This window comes from Oncorhynchus clarkii, unplaced genomic scaffold, assembly GCF_045791955.1.
Source record: "Oncorhynchus clarkii lewisi isolate Uvic-CL-2024 unplaced genomic scaffold, UVic_Ocla_1.0 unplaced_contig_3043_pilon_pilon, whole genome shotgun sequence".
NCBI lineage: Eukaryota > Metazoa > Chordata > Actinopteri > Salmoniformes > Salmonidae > Oncorhynchus > Oncorhynchus clarkii.
Window position 1 is genome coordinate 151,755 of NW_027257985.1, and position 21,333 is coordinate 173,087.

At 45.6% G+C, this 21,333-nt stretch overlaps 1 protein-coding gene across 1 annotated transcript in view; it reads right to left on the reverse strand.

Moving 5' to 3' along the window:
* Positions 1 to 5,980: 5,980 nt before the first annotated feature.
* LOC139394400 (eukaryotic translation initiation factor 3 subunit H-like) overlaps positions 5,981 to 21,333 on the reverse strand; it is a 92,280-nt gene continuing 76,927 nt past the window's right edge. Inside the window, exons 5-7 of the mRNA XM_071142456.1 lie at positions 10,432 to 10,552; positions 7,519 to 7,651; positions 5,981 to 6,421 (exon numbers count right to left, since the gene is read on the reverse strand). Of these exons, the coding sequence (XP_070998557.1) occupies positions 6,324 to 6,421; positions 7,519 to 7,651; positions 10,432 to 10,552 (352 nt within the window). The 3' untranslated portion in view covers positions 5,981 to 6,323. The remainder of the gene's footprint in view (positions 6,422 to 7,518; positions 7,652 to 10,431; positions 10,553 to 21,333) is intronic.

Below are 21,333 nucleotides of genomic sequence, written 5' to 3' on the forward strand. Positions count from 1 at the left end.
CTGACTTGCCTGGTAAAATAAAAATAAATTAAAATGTGGACCACTCAGTTGCCTGGCAGTAAGGAGGTTCTCGTCTAAATTACACAAAATGATGCTTTACCTGTTCTCCCTGCCTGCTTCAAGGGTCCCGAGTCCTAAACAGCACCCTGATTCATTATACATGGTGCACTACGTCAGATCACAGTCCTATGGCACGACACAGTCATGTCCTGTTGATTTGTAACCAGCAAGTGATGTACTGGTTCATCAGGAAGTGGCTACAGCTTCATAAACACAAAGGAATCCTGACCTGTTCACCGGATGTGCTACCTGTCCCAGATCTATTATTTGACCCTGCTGGTCATTTATGAACATCTTGGCCATGTTCTGTTATAATGCACAGCCAGAAGAGGACTGGCCACCCCTCATAGCCTGGTTCCTCTCTAGGTTTATAATCTCCACCCGGCACAGCCAGAAGAGGACTGGCCACCCCTCATAGCCTGGTTCCTCTCTAGGTTTATAATCTCCACCCGGCACAGCCAGAAGAGGACTGGCCACCCCTCAGAGCCTGGTTCCTCCCTAGGTTTTGACCTTTCTAGGGAGTTTTTCCTAGCCACCGTGCTTCTACACCTGCATTGCTTGCTGTTTGGGGGTTTTAGGCTGGGTTTCTGTACAGCACTTTGAGATATCAGCTGATGTAAGAAGGGCTATGTAAATACATTTGATTGATTGATTTGGTTGGTGACATCCTCATGATATTGCTCTGACAGGTCTTCCTCCATTAGTCCCCTGTAAATAAATACATTTGATTTGATTACAGGAATGAAACTGTGTTTATAGTGAGTCAGCGTTATTATATTGGACACGTACACTCCTGGTGGCCGTTTCCCCGGAAACAGACGATGCCTAGTATTGGACACGTACACTCCTGGTGGCCGTTTCCCCGGAAACAGACGATGCCTAGTATTGGACACGTACACTCCTAGTGGCCGTTTCCCCGGAAACAGACAATGCCTAGTATTGGACACGTACACTCCTAGTGGCCGTTTCCCCGGAAACAGACGATGCCTAGTATTGGACACGTACACTCCTGGTGGCCGTTTCCCCGGAAACAGACGATGCCTAGTATTGGACACGTACACTCCTAGTGGCCGTTTCCCCGGAAACAGACGATGCCTAGTATTGGACACGTACACTCCTAGTGGCCGTTTCCCCGGAAACAGACGATGCCTAGTATTGGACACGTACACTCCTGTTGGCCGTTTCCCCGGAAACAGACGATGCCTAGTATTGGACACGTACACTCCTGGTGGCCGTTTCCCCGGAAACAGACGATGCCTAGTATTGGACACGTACACTCCTGGTGACCGTTTCCCCGGAAACAGACGATGCCTAGTATTGGACACGTACACTCCTGGTGACCGTTTCCCCGGAAACAGACGATGCCTTGTATTGGACACGTACACTCCTGGTGGCCGTTTCCCCGGAAACAGACAATGCCTAGTATTGGACACGTACACTCCTGGTGGCCGTTTCCCCGGAAACAGACGATGCCTAGTATTGGACACGTACACTCCTGGTGGCCGTTTCCCCGGAAACAGACGATGCCTAGTATTGGACACTGGAGAATCCCCATAGAAAGTGTGTTTCGGTGCAGGAGGAGGTTTAATCTATGTGAATAGACATAGAAAGTGTGTTTCGGTGCAGGACGAGGTTTAATCTATGTGAATAGACATAGAAAGTGTGTTTCGGTGCAGGAGGAGGTTTAATCTATGTGAATAGACATAGAAAGTGTGTTTCGGTGCAGGAGGAGGTTTAATCTATGTGAATAGACATAGAAAGTGTGTTTCGGTGCAGGACGAGGTTTAATCTTTGTGAATAGACATAGAAAGTGTGTTTCGGTGCAGGAGGAGGTTTAATCTATGTGAATAGACATAGAAAGTGTGTTTCGGTGCAGGACGAGGTTTAATCTATGTGAATAGACATAGAAAGTGTGTTTCGGTGCAGGAGGAGGTTTAATCTATGTGAATAGACATAGAAAGTGTGTTTCGGTGCAGGACGAGGTTTAATCTTTGTGAATAGACATAGAAAGTGTGTTTCGGTGCAGGAGGAGGTTTAATCTATGTGAATAGACATAGAAAGTGTGTTTCGGTGCAGGACGAGGTTTAATCTATGTGAATAGACATAGAAAGTGTGTTTCGGTGCAGGAGGAGGTTTAATCTATGTGAATAGACATAGAAAGTGTGTTTCGGTGCAGGAGGAGGTTTAATCTATGTGAATAGACATAGAAAGTGTGTTTCGGTGCAGGAGGAGGTTTAATCTATGTGAATAGACATAGAAAGTGTGTTTCGGTGCAGGAGGAGGTTTAATCTTTGTGAATAGACATAGAAAGTGTGTTTCGGTGCAGGAGGAGGTTTAATCTATGTGAATAGACATAGAAAGTGTGTTTCGGTGCAGGAGGAGGTTTAATCTATGTGAATAGACATAGAAAGTGTGTTTCGGTGCAGGACGAGGTTTAATCTATGTGAATAGACATAGAAAGTGTGTTTCGGTGCAGGAGGAGGTTTAATCTATGTGAATAGACATAGAAAGTGTGTTTCGGTGCAGGAGGAGGTTTAATCTATGTGAATAGACATAGAAAGTGTGTTTCGGTGCAGGAGGAGGTTTAATCTATGTGAATAGACATAGAAAGTGTGTTTCGGTGCAGGAGGAGGTTTAATCTATGTGAATAGACATAGAAAGTGTGTTTCGGTGCAGGAGGAGGTTTAATCTATGTGAATAGACATAGAAAGTGTGTTTCGGTGCAGGAGGAGGTTTAATCTATGTGAATAGACATAGAAAGTGTGTTTCGGTGCAGGAGGAGGTTTAATCTATGTGAATAGACATAGAAAGTGTGTTTCGGTGCAGGAGGAGGTTTAATCTTTGTGAATAGACATAGAAAGTGTGTTTCGGTGCAGGACGAGGTTTAATCTATGTGAATAGACATAGAAAGTGTGTTTCGGTGCAGGACGAGGTTTAATCTATGTGAATAGACATAGAAAGTGTGTTTCGGTGCAGGACGAGGTTTAATCTATGTGAATAGACATAGAAAGTGTGTTTCGGTGCAGGAGGAGGTTTAATCTATGTGAATAGACATAGAAAGTGTGTTTCGGTGCAGGAGGAGGTTTAATCTATGTGAATAGACATAGAAAGTGTGTTTCGGTGCAGGACGAGGTTTAATCTATGTGAATAGACATAGAAAGTGTGTTTCGGTGCAGGACGAGGTTTAATCTATGTGAATAGACATAGAAAGTGTGTTTCGGTGCAGGAGGAGGTTTAATCTATGTGAATAGACATAGAAAGTGTGTTTCGGTGCAGGACGAGGTTTAATCGTTGTGAATAGACATAGAAAGTGTGTTTCGGTGCAGGACGAGGTTTAATCTATGTGAATAGACATAGAAAGTGTGTTTCGGTGCAGGAGGAGGTTTAATCTATGTGAATAGACATAGAAAGTGTGTTTCGGTGCAGGACGAGGTTTAATCTATGTGAATAGACATAGAAAGTGTGTTTCGGTGCAGGAGGAGGTTTAATCTATGTGAATAGACATAGAAAGTGTGTTTCGGTGCAGGAGGAGGTTTAATCTATGTGAATAGACATAGAAAGTGTGTTTCGGTGCAGGACGAGGTTTAATCTATGTGAATAGACATAGAAAGTGTGTTTCGGTGCAGGAGGAGGTTTAATCTATGTGAATAGACATAGAAAGTGTGTTTCGGTGCAGGAGGGCGAGGTTTAATCTATGTGAATAGACATAGAAAGTGTGTTTCGGTGCAGGAGGAGGTTTAATCTATGTGAATAGACATAGAAAGTGTGTTTCGGTGCAGGAGGAGGTTTAATCTATGTGAATAGACATAGAAAGTGTGTTTCGGTGCAGGACGAGGTTTAATCTATGTGAATAGACATAGAAAGTGTGTTTCGGTGCAGGGCGAGGTTTAATCTATGTGAATAGACATAGAAAGTGTGTTTCGGTGCAGGAGGAGGTTTAATCTATGTGAATAGACATAGAAAGTGTGTTTCGGTGCAGGACGAGGTTTAATCTATGTGAATAGACATAGAAAGTGTGTTTCGGTGCAGGAGGAGGTTTAATCTATGTGAATAGACATAGAAAGTGTGTTTCGGTGCAGGACGAGGTTTAATCTATGTGAATAGACATAGAAAGTGTGTTTCGGTGCAGGACGAGGTTTAATCTATGTGAATAGACATAGAAAGTGTGTTTCGGTGCAGGACGAGGTTTAATCTATGTGAATAGACATAGAAAGTGTGTTTCGGTGCAGGAGGAGGTTTAATCTATGTGAATAGACATAGAAAGTGTGTTTCGGTGCAGGAGGAGGTTTAATCTTTGTGAATAGACATAGAAAGTGTGTTTCGGTGCAGGAGGAGGTTTAATCGTTGTGAATAGACATAGAAAGTGTGTTTCGGTGCAGGAGGAGGTTTAATCTATGTGAATAGACATAGAAAGTGTGTTTCGGTGCAGGACGAGGTTTAATCTATGTGAATAGACATAGAAAGTGTGTTTCGGTGCAGGAGGAGGTTTAATCTATGTGAATAGACATAGAAAGTGTGTTTCGGTGCAGGAGGAGGTTTAATCTATGTGAATAGACATAGAAAGTGTGTTTCGGTGCAGGAGGAGGTTTAATCTATGTGAATAGACATAGAAAGTGTGTTTCGGTGCAGGACGAGGTTTAATCTATGTGAATAGACATAGAAAGTGTGTTTCGGTGCAGGACGAGGTTTAATCTATGTGAATAGACATAGAAAGTGTGTTTCGGTGCAGGAGGAGGTTTAATCTATGTGAATAGACATAGAAAGTGTGTTTCGGTGCAGGACGAGGTTTAATCTATGTGAATAGACATAGAAAGTGTGTTTCGGTGCAGGACGAGGTTTAATCTATGTGAATAGACATAGAAAGTGTGTTTCGGTGCAGGAGGAGGTTTAATCTATGTGAATAGACATAGAAAGTGTGTTTCGGTGCAGGACGAGGTTTAATCTATGTGAATAGACATAGAAAGTGTGTTTCGGTGCAGGAGGAGGTTTAATCTATGTGAATAGACATAGAAAGTGTGTTTCGGTGCAGGACGAGGTTTAATCTATGTGAATAGACATAGAAAGTGTGTTTCGGTGCAGGACGAGGTTTAATCTATGTGAATAGACATAGAAAGTGTGTTTCGGTGCAGGAGGAGGTTTAATCTATGTGAATAGACATAGAAAGTGTGTTTCGGTGCAGGAGGAGGTTTAATCCATGTGAATAGACATAGAAAGTGTGTTTCGGTGCAGGACGAGGTTTAATCTATGTGAATAGACATAGAAAGTGTGTTTCGGTGCAGGAGGAGGTTTAATCTATGTGAATAGACATAGAAAGTGTGTGTGTTTAATCTATGTGAATAGACATAGAAAGTGTGTTTCGGTGCAGGAGGAGGTTTAATCTATGTGAATAGACATAGAAAGTGTGTTTCGGTGCAGGAGGAGGTTTAATCTATGTGAATAGACATAGAAAGTGTGTTTCGGTGCAGGAGGAGGTTTAATCTATGTGAATAGACATAGAAAGTGTGTTTCGGTGCAGGACGAGGTTTAATCTTTGTGAATAGACATAGAAAGTGTGTTTCGGTGCAGGACGAGGTTTAATCTATGTGAATAGACATAGAAAGTGTGTTTCGGTGCAGGAGGAGGTTTAATCTATGTGAATAGACATAGAAAGTGTGTTTCGGTGCAGGAGGAGGTTTAATCTATGTGAATAGACATAGAAAGTGTGTTTCGGTGCAGGAGGAGGTTTAATCTATGTGAATAGACATAGAAAGTGTGTTTCGGTGCAGGAGGAGGTTTAATCTATGTGAATAGACATAGAAAGTGTGTTTCGGTGCAGGAGGAGGTTTAATCTATGTGAATAGACATAGAAAGTGTGTTTCGGTGCAGGAGGAGGTTTAATCTATGTGAATAGACATAGAAAGAGCACAGAGAGGCAAAGCAATGTGAGGAGACGCAAAGATGTTTATTAAAAGTTACAATAATATTCAAATAACTCATCTTTTTGGAGAACGTGGAACATGTTCTCTTAATAATGAATAATAATGTTGGTCACATCGTTATTTTAATTTCTTAACAAATCTAACAGCATCACATCAATCCTCCAATCATAGGATGCATCCCAAAATTACACCCTATTCCCTATATAGTGTACTAGTATTGACCAGTAGTGCACTATGTGAAGGGAAGAGGGTACCATTTAGAACACAGGCCTGTATGGATCATTCTGATTGGGTGAAAGGGGGGTTCTCTCCTGTGTGTTTCAGTTCCTCCTCACGTCTTCTCCTTTAGCTGTTGTGTCCCTGAAGAGCCTCGGCCATGAAGAGTTTGCCGAGGTTCTGGGAGGTGAACTCCTTCACATTCTGGCAGTAATTGTTAATCTGTCCTGTTTTGGCAGAAACACACAGACAAACACAGGAGTCTGAATAAACAGCAGGAAACACATTAGCAATGCTGGAGGTCAATCAGTTGCATGTTGTCAAGAAGGGAGACACCATCCGTGCCCAAAATGTCATGCTATCCCCTAATGTGGTGCACTAGTTCCAACCAGAGCCCTATGGGTGTGTCCCTATGGACCCTGGTCACAAGAAGTGCACTATATAGGGAATAGGGTGCTATTTTGGGATGAAGACAACCATCAAAGAGACAGCAGACAGGCAGGGATGTCAGAGGAAATCTACAATGCAGTAGATTGTGACATCATGGAGAGATGACAACAGAACAGATGGTTAGCTAGCTACCAGAGAGAGAACAGAACTGATGGGTGGGTAGATACCAGAGAGAGAACAGAACAGATAGGTAGCTAGCTACCAGAGAGAGAACAGAACAGATAGGTAGCTAGCTACCAGGGAGAGAACAGAACAGATAGGTAGCTAGCTACCAGGGAGAGAACAGAACAGATAGGTAGCTAGCTACCAGGGAGAGAACAGAACAGATAGGTAGCTAGCTACCAGGGAGAGAACAGAACAGATAGGTAGCTAGCTACCAGGGAGAGAACAGAACAGATAGGTAGCTAGCTACCAGGGAGAGAACAGAACAGATAGGTAGCTAGCTACCAGGGAGAGAACAGAACAGATAGGTAGCTAGCTACCAGGGAGAGAACAGAACAGATAGGTAGCTACCTACCAGGGAGAGAACAGAACAGATAGGTAGCTACCTACCAGGGAGAGAACAGAACAGATAGGTAGCTACCTACCAGGGAGAGAAGAGAACAGATAGGTAGCTACCTACCAGGGAGAGAAGAGAACAGATAGGTAGCTACCTACCAGGGAGAGAAGAGAACAGATAGGTAGCTACCTACCAGGGAGAGAAGAGAACAGATAGGTAGCTACCTACCAGGGAGAGAAGAGAACAGATAGGTAGCTACCTACCAGGGAGAGAAGAGAACAGATAGGTAGCTACCAGGGAGAGAAGAGAACAGATAGGTAGCTACCAGGGAGAGAAGAGAACAGATAGCTGCTAGGAGGGAGGGTGCGGGGGTACCTGCGATGAGGAGAGTGTCCATGCGAGGAGGGGGCTGTGGTGGTTTGAACATCTTGGAGACATCTTCCTCTGGTAGAGGAGTCTCTCCTCTGGTCTGTCTCTGAGCATTCTCCTGCTGGCGTCGCTGAATATACTGCAGAGAGAGAGAGAGGGGAGGGGAGAGGAGCGAGGGGAGAGGGGAGAGGGGGAGAGGAGGAGAGAGGGGAGAGGGGAGAGGGGGAGAGAAGGAGAGGAGAGAGAGAGAGGAGGGGAGTGAGGGGAGAGGGGAGAGGGGGAGAGGAGCGAGGGGGAGAGGAGCGAGGGGAGGGGGGAGAGAGGGAGAGGGGAGAGAGAGAGGAGGGGAGTGAGGGGAGAGGGGAGAGGGGGAGAGGAGGAGAGGGGAGAGGGGAGAGGGGGAGAGGAGGAGAGGGGAGAGGGGAGAGGAGGAGAGAGGGAGAGGGGAGAGAGAGAGGAGGGGAGTGAGGGGAGAGGGGAGAGGGGGAGAGGAGCGAGGGGGAGAGGAGCGAGGGGAGGGGGGAGAGGAGGAGAGAGGGAGAGGGGAGAGAGAGAGGAGGGGAGTGAGGGGAGAGGGGGAGAGGAGCGAGGGGGAGAGGGGAGGGGGAGAGAGGAGCGAGGGGGAGAGGAGCGAGGGGAGGGGGGAGAGGAGGAGAGAGGGAGAGGGGAGAGAGAGAGGAGGGGAGTGAGGGGAGAGGGGAGAGGGGGAGAGGAGCGAGGGGGAGAGGGGAGGGGGAGAGGAGCGAGGGGGAGAGGGGAGAGGGGGAGAGGAGCGAGGGGAGAGGGGAGAGGGGGAGAGGAGCGAGGGGGAGAGGAGCGAGGGGAGAGGGGAGAGGGGGAGAGGAGCGAGGGGAGAGGGGAGAGGGGGAGAGGAGCGAGGGGAGAGGAGGAGAGAGGGAGAGGAGAGAGAGAGGAGAGAAGGAGAGGAGAGAAGGAGAGGAGAGAGAGGAGGGGAGTGAGGGAGAGAGGAGAGGAGAGAGGGGAGAGAGAGAGAGGAGAGAGGGGAGAGAGAGAGAGGAGGGAGGGGAGGGGAGAGAGAGAGCGAGAACAGCTATAAAATCCGACAGACATGACAGACAGGGAGTGATGTGTGTTGGTAAATGACAGTGTAAATCAGCGTGTCAGAACCTAAAGGCCTTTTTAATTTGGGGAGGCAGAGCAGAGGACAGGTTGGTGGTGGGGCGTAGATGGTAGGAAACTACCGGTACCTGGATACACATACAAAGCCTGTCAAGCCTGCCAGAAACCAACATCACAATATTCTTGTATAACTAGGCTGATACGAGAAATGACTCCGAGGCCGATACGAGAAATGACTCCGGAGGCCGACACGAGAAATGACTCCGGAGGCCGACACGAGAAACGACTCCGGAGGCCGACACGAGAAACGACTCCGGAGGCCGACACGAGAAACGACTCCGGAGGCCGACACGAGAAACGACTCCGGAGGCCGACACGAGAAACGACTCCGGAGGCCGACACGAGAAACGACTCCGGAGGCCGTCACGAGAAACGACTCCGGAGGCCGACACGAGAAACGACTCCGGAGGCCGACACGAGAAACGACTCCGGAGGCCGACACGAGAAACGACTCCGGAGGCCGACACGAGAAACGACTCCGGAGGCCGACACGAGAAACGACTCCGGAGGCCGACACGAGAAACGACTCCGGAGGCCGACGCGAGAAACGACTCCGGAGGCCGACACGAGAAACGACTCCGGAGGCCGACACGAGAAACGACTCCGGAGGCCGACACGAGAAACGACTCCGGAGGCCGACGCGAGAAACGACTCCGGAGGCCGACACGAGAAACGACTCCGGAGGCCGACGCGAGAAACGACTCCGGAGGCCGACGCGAGAAACGACTCCGGAGGCCGACACGAGAAACGACTCCGGAGGCCGACACGAGAAACGACTCCGGAGGCCGACACGAGAAACGACTCCGGAGCCCGACACGAGAAACGACTCCGGAGGCCGACACGAGAAACGACTCCGGAGGCCGACACGAGAAACGACTCCGGAGGCCGACACGAGAAACGACTCCGGAGGCCGACACGAGAAATGACTCCGAGGCCGACACGAGAAACGACTCCGAGGCTGACACGAGAAACGACTCCGAGGCCGATACGAGAAATGACTCCGAGGCCGATGCGAGAAATGACTCCGAGGCCGACACGAGAAATGACTCCGAGGCCGACACGAGAAATGACTCAGAGTACCAAGCCTCTGTCTCCCTGGTATAGTGGATACATCAATATTATATAGTACCAGGCCTCTGTCTCTCTGGTATAGTGGATACATCAATATTATATAGTACCAAGCCTCTGTCTCCCTGGTATAGTGGATACATCAATATTATATAGTACCAGGCCTCTGTCTCCCTGGTATAGTGGATACATCAATATTATATAGTACCAGGCCTCTGTCTCCCTGGTATAGTGGATACATCAATATTATATAGTACCAAGCCTCTGTCTCTCTGGTATAGTGGATACATCAATATTATATAGTACCAAGCCTCTGTCTCCCTGGTATTGTGGATCTGGTTAGCAGCTTCCCTGCAGGACAGTCAGGACAAGTCCCAAATACTACCCGCTCTCTTAAATAGTGCACTACTTTAGATGAAAACCCAATGGTCTCTCTCTCCCTCCCCCTCCCTTCCTCTCTGGAGGAGAGGACTCCCTGTGGACAGGGCCTAAACCTAATTCTATAACGCCCCTCTAACACAATCACTGTCCAGGAAGTAGATTATCTCATTATCAACTACAGTGTGTTGATTACATTTTCCCATCATGATAATAGAATGTGTGTGTGTGTCTCTCTCTGTGGGTGTGTGTGTGTGTGTGTCTCTCTCTCTGTGGGTGGGTGTGTATGTCTCTGTGGGTGTGTGTGTCTCTGTGTCTCTGTGTGTGTGTTACCTGGTGTTTCTGCTGCTGTTGCTTGCTGAGGTTACGGCTGTAGGTGTTGTACTTGACAATGTCCTGACTCATATCATCCACTCTGTCCATCAGGAGCTGCAGAGACTTCTCCAGATGGTTACTGAGGGGAGATGAATTACACATTAGATGACATTCTCCAGGTGGTTACCGAGGGGAGATGAACTACACATTAGATGACAGTCTCCAGGTGGTTACTGAGGGGAGATGAACTACACATTAGATGACAGTCTCCAGGTGGTTACTGAGGGGAGATGAACTACACATTAGATGACAGTCTCCAGGTGGTTACTGAGGGGAGATGAACTACACACTAGATGCTAGGAACAGACTGTAGTCCAAGGGGGACAGGTTCACTCAGCCGTCCATAGCTCTGGTGTTTCCTCTCTCTCTCTGTCTCACACAGCCAAGGCCGCGGGACCAGACGGATTACCAGGACGGGTACTCAAGGCATAACGCTGACCCGCCGGGAAGTGCCTTCACTGACATGTTCAACCTCTCCCTGACCCCGTCTGTAAATACCCCCCAGTCTGTAAATCCTGAAGCTGGGCGACAGAAGAGGAAATAACTTATCCCGGCCATGAAAGCTGCCAGAGACATTGCTTACATCCACTATGACAGGCTCATTGTCCCCCCCCCCTCCTAAAAGTCTGGAAGGGATGGGAGAGCCTATGGGTTCGTAGATTCAACCCCGCAGCACAACACACACCAACTGACTGCTGAATGTATATTTCTATTCTTCTTGCTTTCTTTGTTCTTCTCCATATTAATGTCTGTCTATGAGAAGCTGCCCAGGAAAGGGCTGAAAACGGCCCATATTAGGTCTGCTATGAGAAGCTGCCCAGGAAAGGGCTGAAAACTGCCCATATTATGTCTGCTATGAGAAGCTGCCCAGGAAAGGGCTGAAAACTGCCCATATTATGTCTGTCTACGAGAAGCTGCCCAGGAAAGGGCTGAAAACGGCCCATATTATGTCTGTCTACGAGAAGCTGCCCAGGAAAGGGCTGAACACGGCCCATATTAATATATATAATAGCCTTAGAAATAAGGGCCAGGAAATCAATAACTTGCTAACATCCGATAACATTTATAGAATTAGCCTTTTCTGAGAATCACTTTGATAATTCCTTTGATGATACAGCAGTAGCAATACAAGGATATAACATCTACAGAAGAGACAGAAATGCTTATGGGGGAGGTGTTGCTGTATATACTCAGAGCCACGTCCCTGTAATGCTTAGAGAAGATCTTATGTCAAGTGTTGTTGAAGTGTTGTGGTTGCAGGTTCACTTGGCACATCTAAAGCCTTTTATTGTGGGGTGTTGCTATAGGACACCAAGTGCCAACAGTCAGTATCTAAATAATATGTGTGAAATGCTTCATAGTGTATGTGATGTAAACAGAGAGGTCTACTTTCTCAGGGGACCTTGAATATTGACTGGTTTTCATCAAGCTGTCCACTCAAGAGGAAGCTTCTTACTGTAACCAGTGCCTGTAATCTGGTTCAGGTTATTAATCAACCTACCAGGGTGTTTACAAACACTACAGGAACAAGATCATCCACGTGTATCGATCACATTGCTACTAATACTGTAGAACGTTGTTTACCCATTGGATACAGTGATCACAGTACAGTGGCTATATACAGGAAGGACAAAGCTCCAACAGCTGGGCCTAAAATAGTACATAAGAGATCATACAAAACATTTAACTGTGACTCTTATGTGGATGATGTTAAACATATTTGTTGATGTGATTAATAAGGAGCATCCAGACGCTACTCTTATTGAAAATATTAAAATAGCTTTTTTCAATTATTGATAAACAAGCACCGGTTATGAAACTGACTGTCAGAACTGTTAAGGCTCCATGGATCGATGAGGAAACTGACTGTCAGAACTGTTAAAGGCTCCATGGATCGATGAGGAAATGAAGAAACTGACTGTTAGAACTGTTAAAGGCTCCGTGGATCGATGAGGAAATGAGGAAACTGACTGTTAGAACTGTTAAAGGCTCCGTGGATCGATGAGGAAACTGACTGTTAGAACTGTTAAAGGCTCCGTGGATCGATGAGGAAACTGACTGTTAGAACTGTTAAGGCTCTGTGGATCGATGAGGAAACTGACTGTTAGAACTGTTAAAGGCTCCGTGGATCGATGAGGAAACTGACTGTCAGAACTGTTAAAGGCTCCGTGGATCGATGAAGAAACTGACTGTCAGAACTGTTAAAGGCTCCGTGGATCGATGAGGAAACTGACTGTCAGAACTGTTAAAGGCTCCATGGATCGATGAGGAAATGAAGAAACTGACTGTCAGAACTGTTAAGGCTCCATGGATCGATGAGGAAATGAAGAAACTGACTGTCAGAACTGTTAAAGGCTCCATGGATCGATGAGGAAATGAGGAAACTGACTGTTAGAACTGTTAAAGGCTCCGTGGATCGATGAGGAAATGAGGAAACTGACTGTTAGAACTGTTAAAGGCTCCGTGGATCGATGAGGAAACTGACTGTTAGAACTGTTAAAGGCTCCGTGGATCGATGAGGAAACTGACTGTTAGAACTGTTAAGGCTCTGTGGATCGATGAGGAAACTGACTGTTAGAACTGTTAAAGGCTCCGTGGATCGATGAGGAAACTGACTGTCAGAACTGTTAAAGGCTCCGTGGATCGATGAAGAAACTGACTGTCAGAACTGTTAAAGGCTCCGTGGATCGATGAGGAAACTGACTGTCAGAACTGTTAAAGGCTCCATGGATCGATGAGGAAATTAAGAAACTGACTGTCAGAACTGTTAAGGCTCCATGGATCGATGAGGAAATGAAGAAACTGACTGTCAGAACTGTTAAAGGCTCCATGGATCGATGAGGAAATGAGGAAACTGACTGTTAGAACTGTTAAAGGCTCCGTGGATCGATGAGGAAACTGACTGTCAGAACTGTTAAAGGCTCCATGGATCGATGAGGAAATGAAGAAACTGACTGTCAGGACTGTTAAAGGCTCCGTGGATCGATGAGGAAACTGACTGTCAGAACTGTTAAGGCTCCGTGGATCGATGAGGAAACTGACTGTCAGAAATGTTAAAGGCTCCGTGGATCGATGAGGAAACTGACTGTCAGAACTGTTTAAGGCTCCATGGATCGATGAGGAAATGAAGAAACTGCATTGGTTGAAAGAGATGGGACAACAGGAAGTGGCTAATAAGTCTGTCTGTACATCTGACTGGCCGACTTCCTGCAAAGTAAGAAATGATACGGCTCGACTCATCAACAAAAGGAAGTGGCTAATAAGTCTGGCTGTACATCTGACTGGCCGACTTCCTGCGAAGTGAGAAATGATACGACTCGACTCATCAACAAAAGGAAGTGGCTAATAAGTCTGTCTGTACATCTGACTGGCCGACTTCCTGCGAAGTGAGAAATGATACGGCTCGACTCATCAACAAAAGGAAGTGGCTGGCTGTACATCTGACTGGCCGACTTCCTGCGAAGTGAGAAATGATACGACTCATCAACAAAAGGAAGTGGCTAATAAGTCTGTCTGTACATCTGACTGGCCGACTTCCTGCGAAGTGAGAAATGATACGGCTCGACTCATCAACAAAAGGAAGTGGCTAATAAGTCTGGCTGTACATCTGACTGGCTGACTTCCTGCCGAAGTGAGAAATGATACGGCTCGACTCATCAACAAAAGGAAGTGGCTAATAAGTCTGGCTGTACATCTGACTGGCCGACTTCCTGCGAAGTGAGAAATGATACGGCTCGACTCATCAACAAAAGGAAGTGGCTAATAAGTCTGGCTGTACATCTGACTGGCCGACTTCCTGCGAAGTGAGAAATGATACGGCTCGACTCATCAACAAAAGGAAGTGGCTAATAAGTCTGGCTGTACATCTGACTGGCCGACTTCCTGCGAAGTGAGAAATGATACGGCTCGACTCATCAACAAAAGGAAGTGGCTAATAAGTCTGGCTGTACATCTGACTGGCCGACTTCCTGCGAAGTGAGAAATGATACGGCTCGACTCATCAACAAAAGAAGAAGAAGAAGAAGAAACTGTATGATGAAGATCAACAATATAAAACGTACTTTAAATGGAATTATGGGTAGAAAAGACCGATTCTACTCCGTCTTTCAGCGAATCAGATGGCTTATTCATCACAGAACCATTTGATGTTGCCAATTAGGTTTGTGATTATTTCATTGCCAAAGTGGGAAAGTTTAGGAGGGGGAAAAATGCCAGTGAGCAATTGTGCTCATGCATAAAACAACTACTAATGAAAAGGAAAAGCATTGGAATTTTATAAAGTTAGCGAGGGAGATGTGGAACAATCAATCAATAATGAACAACCTTCCTGGCATTGACAACTTAGAAGGAAAGCTAGTGAAGATGGTAACTGACTCTATAGCCACTCCTAATCGGTCATTATCTTTAATCTGAATCTAGAGGGGAGTCTGTCTTCCGTCTAGGCCTGACGACAAAGTCATTCCGCTCCCCAAGAGCGGTAAAGGGGCCTTTAAAAATGGCTCTAACGGCAAAACCTTTCAGCTTGTTGCCAGCTCTTAGAAAACTGTTTGGGTGGAGAGAAAAAAAAACGTGTTTCGACCAAATACAATGCTATTTCTCTGTAAACAAATTAACAAAAGTCTTTCAGCATGCTTATAAAAGAAGGGTACTCAACATGTACTGCACTGACAAGTGGACTGATGATTGGTTGAAAGAATAAGGAGATTGCTTGATGACAGCTTTGCACACTCTTGGCATTCTCTCAACCAGCTTCATGAGATGAGTCACCTGGAATGCATTTCAATTAACAGGTGTGCCTTGTTAAAAGTTAAATTTGTGCCATTTCCTTCCGTCTTAATGAGTTTGAGCCAATCAGTTGTGTGTGTGTGGGGGGGGGGGGGGGGGATATACAGAAGATAGCCCTGTTTGGTAACAGACCAAGTCCATATTATGGCAAGAAAAGCTCAAATAAGCAAAGAGATACGACAGTCCATTACTTTAAAAGACATGAAGGTCAGTCAATACGGAGAATTTAAAGAAAGTTTCTTCCAAGTTACAGTCGCATAAACTATCAAGCGCTATGATGAAACTGGCTCTCATGAGGACCGCCACAGAGACAGGAAGACCCAGAGTTCCCTCTGCTGCAGAGGATAAATTCATTAGAGTTTACTGCACTTCAGATTTCAGCCCAAATAAATGCTTCACAAAGTTCCAGTAACAGACACATCTCAACATCAACTGTTCAGAGGAGACTCGTGAATCGGTCTTTCATGGTCGAATTGCTGCAAAGAAACCACTACTAAAGGACACCAATAATAAGAAGAGACTCGCTTGGGCCAAGATACAGGAGCAATGGACATTAGACCGGTAGAAATCTGTCCTTTGGTCTGATGAGTCCAAATTTAAGATTTTTGGTTCCAACCGCTGTGTCTTTGAGAGACGAAGAGGAGGTGAACGGAGGATCTCCTCATGTATGGTACACACACACACACCCCCGTTCATAAGTTTGGGGTCACTTAGACGTGTCCTCGTTTTTGAAAGAAAAGCTAATATTTTGTCCATTAAAATACCATTAAATTGATCAGAAATACAGTGTAGATATTGTTAATGTTGTAAATGACTATTGTAGCTGGAAACGGCTGATTTTTATGGAATATCTAGATAGGCGTACAGAGGCCCTTTATCAGCAACCATCCCTCCTGTGTTCCAATGGCACGTTGCATTAGATAATCCAAGTTTATAATTTTAAAAGGCTAATTGGTCATTAGAAAACCCCTTTTCAGATGTGCTAAAATAATTGCAAACTGTTCTGATTAAAGAAGCAATAAAACTGGCCTTCTTTAGACTAGTTGAGTATCTGGAGCATCAGCATTTGTGGGTTCGATTACAGGCTCAAAATGGCTAGAATCAAAGACCTTTCTTCTGAAACTCGTCAGTCTATTATTTTTCTGAGAAATGAAGGCTATTCCATGCAAGAAATTGCTAAGAAACTGAAAATCTCGTACAACGCTGTGTACGACTCCCTTCACAGAACAGCACAAACTGGCTCTAACCAGAATAGAAAGAGGAGTGGGAGGCCCCGGCGCCCAACTGAGCAAGAAGACAAGTACATTAGTATCTAGTTTGTGAAACAGATGCCTCACAAGTCCTCAACTGGCAGCTTCATTAAATAGTACCTGCAAAACACCAGTCTCAACGTCAACAGTGAAGAGGCGACTCCGGGATGCTGGCTTTCTAGGCAGAGTTGCTCTGTCCAGTGTGTGTGTTCTTATGACCATCTTAATCTTTTCTTTTTATTGGCCAGTCTGAGATAAGGCTTTTTCTTTGAAACTCTGCCTAGAAGGTCAGCACCCCCGGAGTCACCTCTTCACTGTTGACGTTGAGACTGGACAGAGGAACTCTGCCTAGAAGGTCAGCACCCCCGGAGTCGCCTCTTCACTGTTGACGTTGAGACTGGACAGAGGAACTCTGCCTAGAAGGTCAGCACCCCCTGAGTCGCCTCTTCACTGTTGACGTTGAGACTGGACAGAGGAACTCTGCCTAGAAGGTCAGCACCCCCGGAGTCGCCTCTTCACTGTTGACGTTGAGACTGGACAGAGGAACTCTGCCTAGAAGGTCAGCACCCCCTGAGTCGCCTCTTCACTGTTGACGTTGAGACTGGACAGAGGAACTCTGCCTAGAAGGTCAGCACCCCCTGAGTCGCCTCTTCACTGTTGACGTTGAGACTGGACAGAGGAACTCTGCCTAGAAGGTCAGCATCCCGGAGTCGCCTCTTCACTGTTGACGTTGAGACTGGTGTTTTGCGGGTACTATTTAATGAAGCTGCCAGTTGAGGACTTGTGAGGCGTCTGTTTCTCAAACTAGATACTCTAATGCACTTGTCCTCTTGCTCAGTTGTGCACCGAGTCAGTCCACGTTGTGAATGAATGGAAGAATATCTCTACAGATGTCTCTCTACACTGATCTCCTTCACCTCAGAACAGAGTGTTTTGGATTAAAAAAAATATTATATTCACATCTCTCTTATAACCTGCACTCAATTAACCTTCCCTCTCACGCCCCTGCTCCATGTTCACAACCCTTTCAGAGAGGGCTGGGGCACAGGAGAGGACCTGCTGAAACCCTTTCAGAGAGGGCTGGGGCACAGGAGAGGACCTGCTGAAAACCCTTTCAGAGAGGGCCTGGTAGAAACCCTTTCAGAGAGGGCCTGGAGAAAAACATGATGTTTTAGTGCTTCTGAATGGAAGGGATAAACACTATGGACTAATACCACAACACTATGGACTAATACCACACTATGGACTAATACCACAACACTATGGACTAACACCACAACACTATGGACTAATACCACACTATGGACTAACACCACAACACTATGGACTAATACCACAACACTATGGACTAATACCACAACACTATAGACTAATACCACAACACTATGGACTAATACCACAACACTATAGACTAATACCACAACACTATAGACTAATACCACAACACTATGGACTAATACCACAACACTATGGACTAATACCACAACACTATGGACTAATACCACAACACTATGGACTAATATCACAACACTATGGACTAATACCACAACACTATGGACTAATACCACAACACTATGGACTAATACCACAACACTATGGACTAATACCACAACACTATGGACTAATACCACAACACTATGGACTAATACCACAACACTATGGACTAATACCACAACACTATGGACTAATACCACAACACTATGGACTAACACCACAACACTATGGACTAACACCACAACACTGTGGACTAATACCACAACACTGTGGACTAACACCACAACACTGTGGACTAACACCACAACACTGTGGACTAACACCACAACACTATGGACTAACACCACAACACTATGGACTAATACCACAACACTATGGACTAATACCACAACACTATGGACTAATACCACAACACTATGGACTAATACCACAACACTGTGGACTAATACCACAACACTATGGACTAATACCACAACACTATAGACTAATACCACAACACTATGGACTAAAACAACACAAGAGATCCTCTCTTCTAATAGGCCGACCTGCCAACAGGAATGAGATATAATATGGTATAAATAATGGCAAGGACATGTCACGATGACTGTTAGTGACACCTGGTTTTTAGAAGGAACAAAACACTGTTCTCAGAATATGACGATTACAAATGTGGCCGATGTGAAAACGACACAGTGGAAACGACATCAAATCTATTACCTGTTAAGATGTGAAGCATCTCTGTCCACACGGACAGAAGGACCAAGCAACGCACGAGGCAATCTGACAACTTCAGAAAACCCATTTTGGCCAGACATTTCATGGCTAGAATCCGCAACAGGGCCCCACGGGGGAGGACAGAGAGAGTGAGTTCAGAACTATTCATACTCCTTCACCTATTCTACATGCTGTTGTGCTACAGCCTGAATTCAAAATGGATTCCGTTTATTTAAAACAGAATGTCGCCCAACTTCACACAATACCCCCATAATGACAAAGTGAAAACATGTTTTTCGAATTTTTTTTGAAAATGAAATATTTAATTTCTATAAGTATTCTCACACACACACACACACACACACACACACACACACACACACACACACACACACACCCCCCCCCTTTGTAAAAAGCACTCTAGGCAGTGATTACAGCTGAGGGTTTTTCTGTGGATGTCTCTAAGAGCTTCCCACACCTGGAGTGTGCAAAACAACATTATCTTTTTTTTATTTTAATGATTCAAGCTCTGTCAAATTGGTTGTTGATCATTGCCATAGTTGTTCAAGTAGATTTAAATCTAAACTGTAACTCGGCATCTCAGGAATAGTCACTGTCTTGTTGGTAAGCAACTCCAGTGTAGCTTTGGCCTCGTGTCTTAGGTTATTGTCCTGTTGAAATGTGAATTAATCTCAATCGCACTGACAACTTAGAAGGGAAACTAGTGAAGATGGTAACTGACTCTATAGCCACTCCTAATCGGTCATTATCTTTAATCTGAATCTAGAGGGAAGTCTGTCTTCCGTCTAGGCCTGACGAAAAAACATCTCTCAAATTTGTTTAGATCCCTGGTAGTGAGCATTTCTCCTGTGCCAAGATAATCAATTCACCTGACAGGTGTGGCATATCAAGAAAGTGATTAAACAGCATGATCATTACACAGGTGCACCTTGTGCTGGGGCCACTCTAAAATGTTAAAAATGCGCAGTTTTGTCACACAACGACACACGGATGTCTCAAGTTGAGGGAACATGTGCAGTTGGTTTGCTGACTGCAAGGAATGTCCACCAGAGCTGTTGCCAGAGAATTGTATGTGTCAGGAAGACCAGCCGTTCATAACTCACTCAGTCTTCTGCATGTTTAATGAGGGACCACTGTTAATCCGTTGGTAATCAATAATGAAGTGAATACCTAGGATTCATTCAAAATGGCTCCCTATTCCCTATATAGGTCTCTCTGCTCAAAAGTAGTGTGCTATATAGGGTATAGGGTGCCATCTATATAGGGCTCTCTGGTCAAAAGTAGTGCTCTATATAGGGAAAAGGGTGCCATTTGGGATACAAACTGCTCTAAATGGATCAAAGCGCCTCAGAGGAATCTCCATTATCACAGTCACAGAGGGAGTAGTGAGGGGAAATGGCTTTTTATAACACAGAGAGGGAGGGAGTAGTGAGGGGAAATTGCTTTTTATAACACAGAGAGAGGGAGTAGTGAGGGGAAATGGCTTTTTATAACACAGAGAGAGAGGGAGTAGTGAGGGGAAATGGCTTTTATAACACAGAGAGGGAGGGAGTAGTGAGGGGAAATGGCTTTTATAACACAGAGAGGGAGTAATGAGGGGAAATGGCTTTTATAACACAGAGAGGGAGGGAGTAGTGAGGGGAAATGGCTTTTTATAACACAGAGAGGGAGGGAGTAGTGAGGGGAAATGGCTTTTATAACACAGAGAGGGAGGGAGTAGTGAGGGGAAATGGCTTTTATAACACAGAGAGAGAGGGAGTAGTGAGGGGAAATGGCTTTTTATAACACAGAGAGGGAGGGAGTAGTGAGGGGAAATGGCTTTTATAACACAGAGAGAGGGAGTAGTGAGGGGAAATGGCTTTTATAACACAGAGAGGGAGTAGTGAGGGGAAATGGCTTTTATAACACAGAGAGGGAGGGAGTAGTGAGGGGAAATGGCTTTTTATAACACAGAGAGGGAGTAGTGAGGGGAAATGGCTTTTATAACACAGAGAGGGAGAGAGTAGTGAGGGGAAATGGCTTTTATAACACAGAGAGAGAGGGAGTAGTGAGGGGAAATGGCTTTTATAACACAGAGAGGGAGTAATGAGGGGAAATGGCTTTTATAAACACAGAGAGGGAGTAGTGAGGGGAAATGGCTTTTATAACACAGAGGGGGAGTAATGAGGGGAAATGGCTTTTATAACACAGAGAGGGAGTAGTGAGGGGAAATGGCTTTTATAACACAGAGAGAGAGGGAGTAGTGAGGGGAAATGGCTTTTATAACACAGTGCCTAGGAGGAGGAGGTAGGAAAGCAGTCCATTTGGTGTTCAGTAAGTGGACTAAGACAGACATGGTTGGTAGTTTATCTACAAAGTGCGTAGGGGGTAGCGCGTAGGGGGTAGCGCGTAGGGGGTAGCGCGTAGGGGGTAGTGCGTAGGGGGTAGTACCAGTGTTATCCATTAGTGCCAGGTGTCGGCTAAAAATACATTTTCAGCCGGCTACATTTTCCACTTAAATCAACCAGGCTACTTTCCAATTGGCTCGTCAGAATAAAGGTCTGCCTCGTTAGTATGAACGATGTGCATCTTCTAGCCATCTAGCGACAGGACAGGC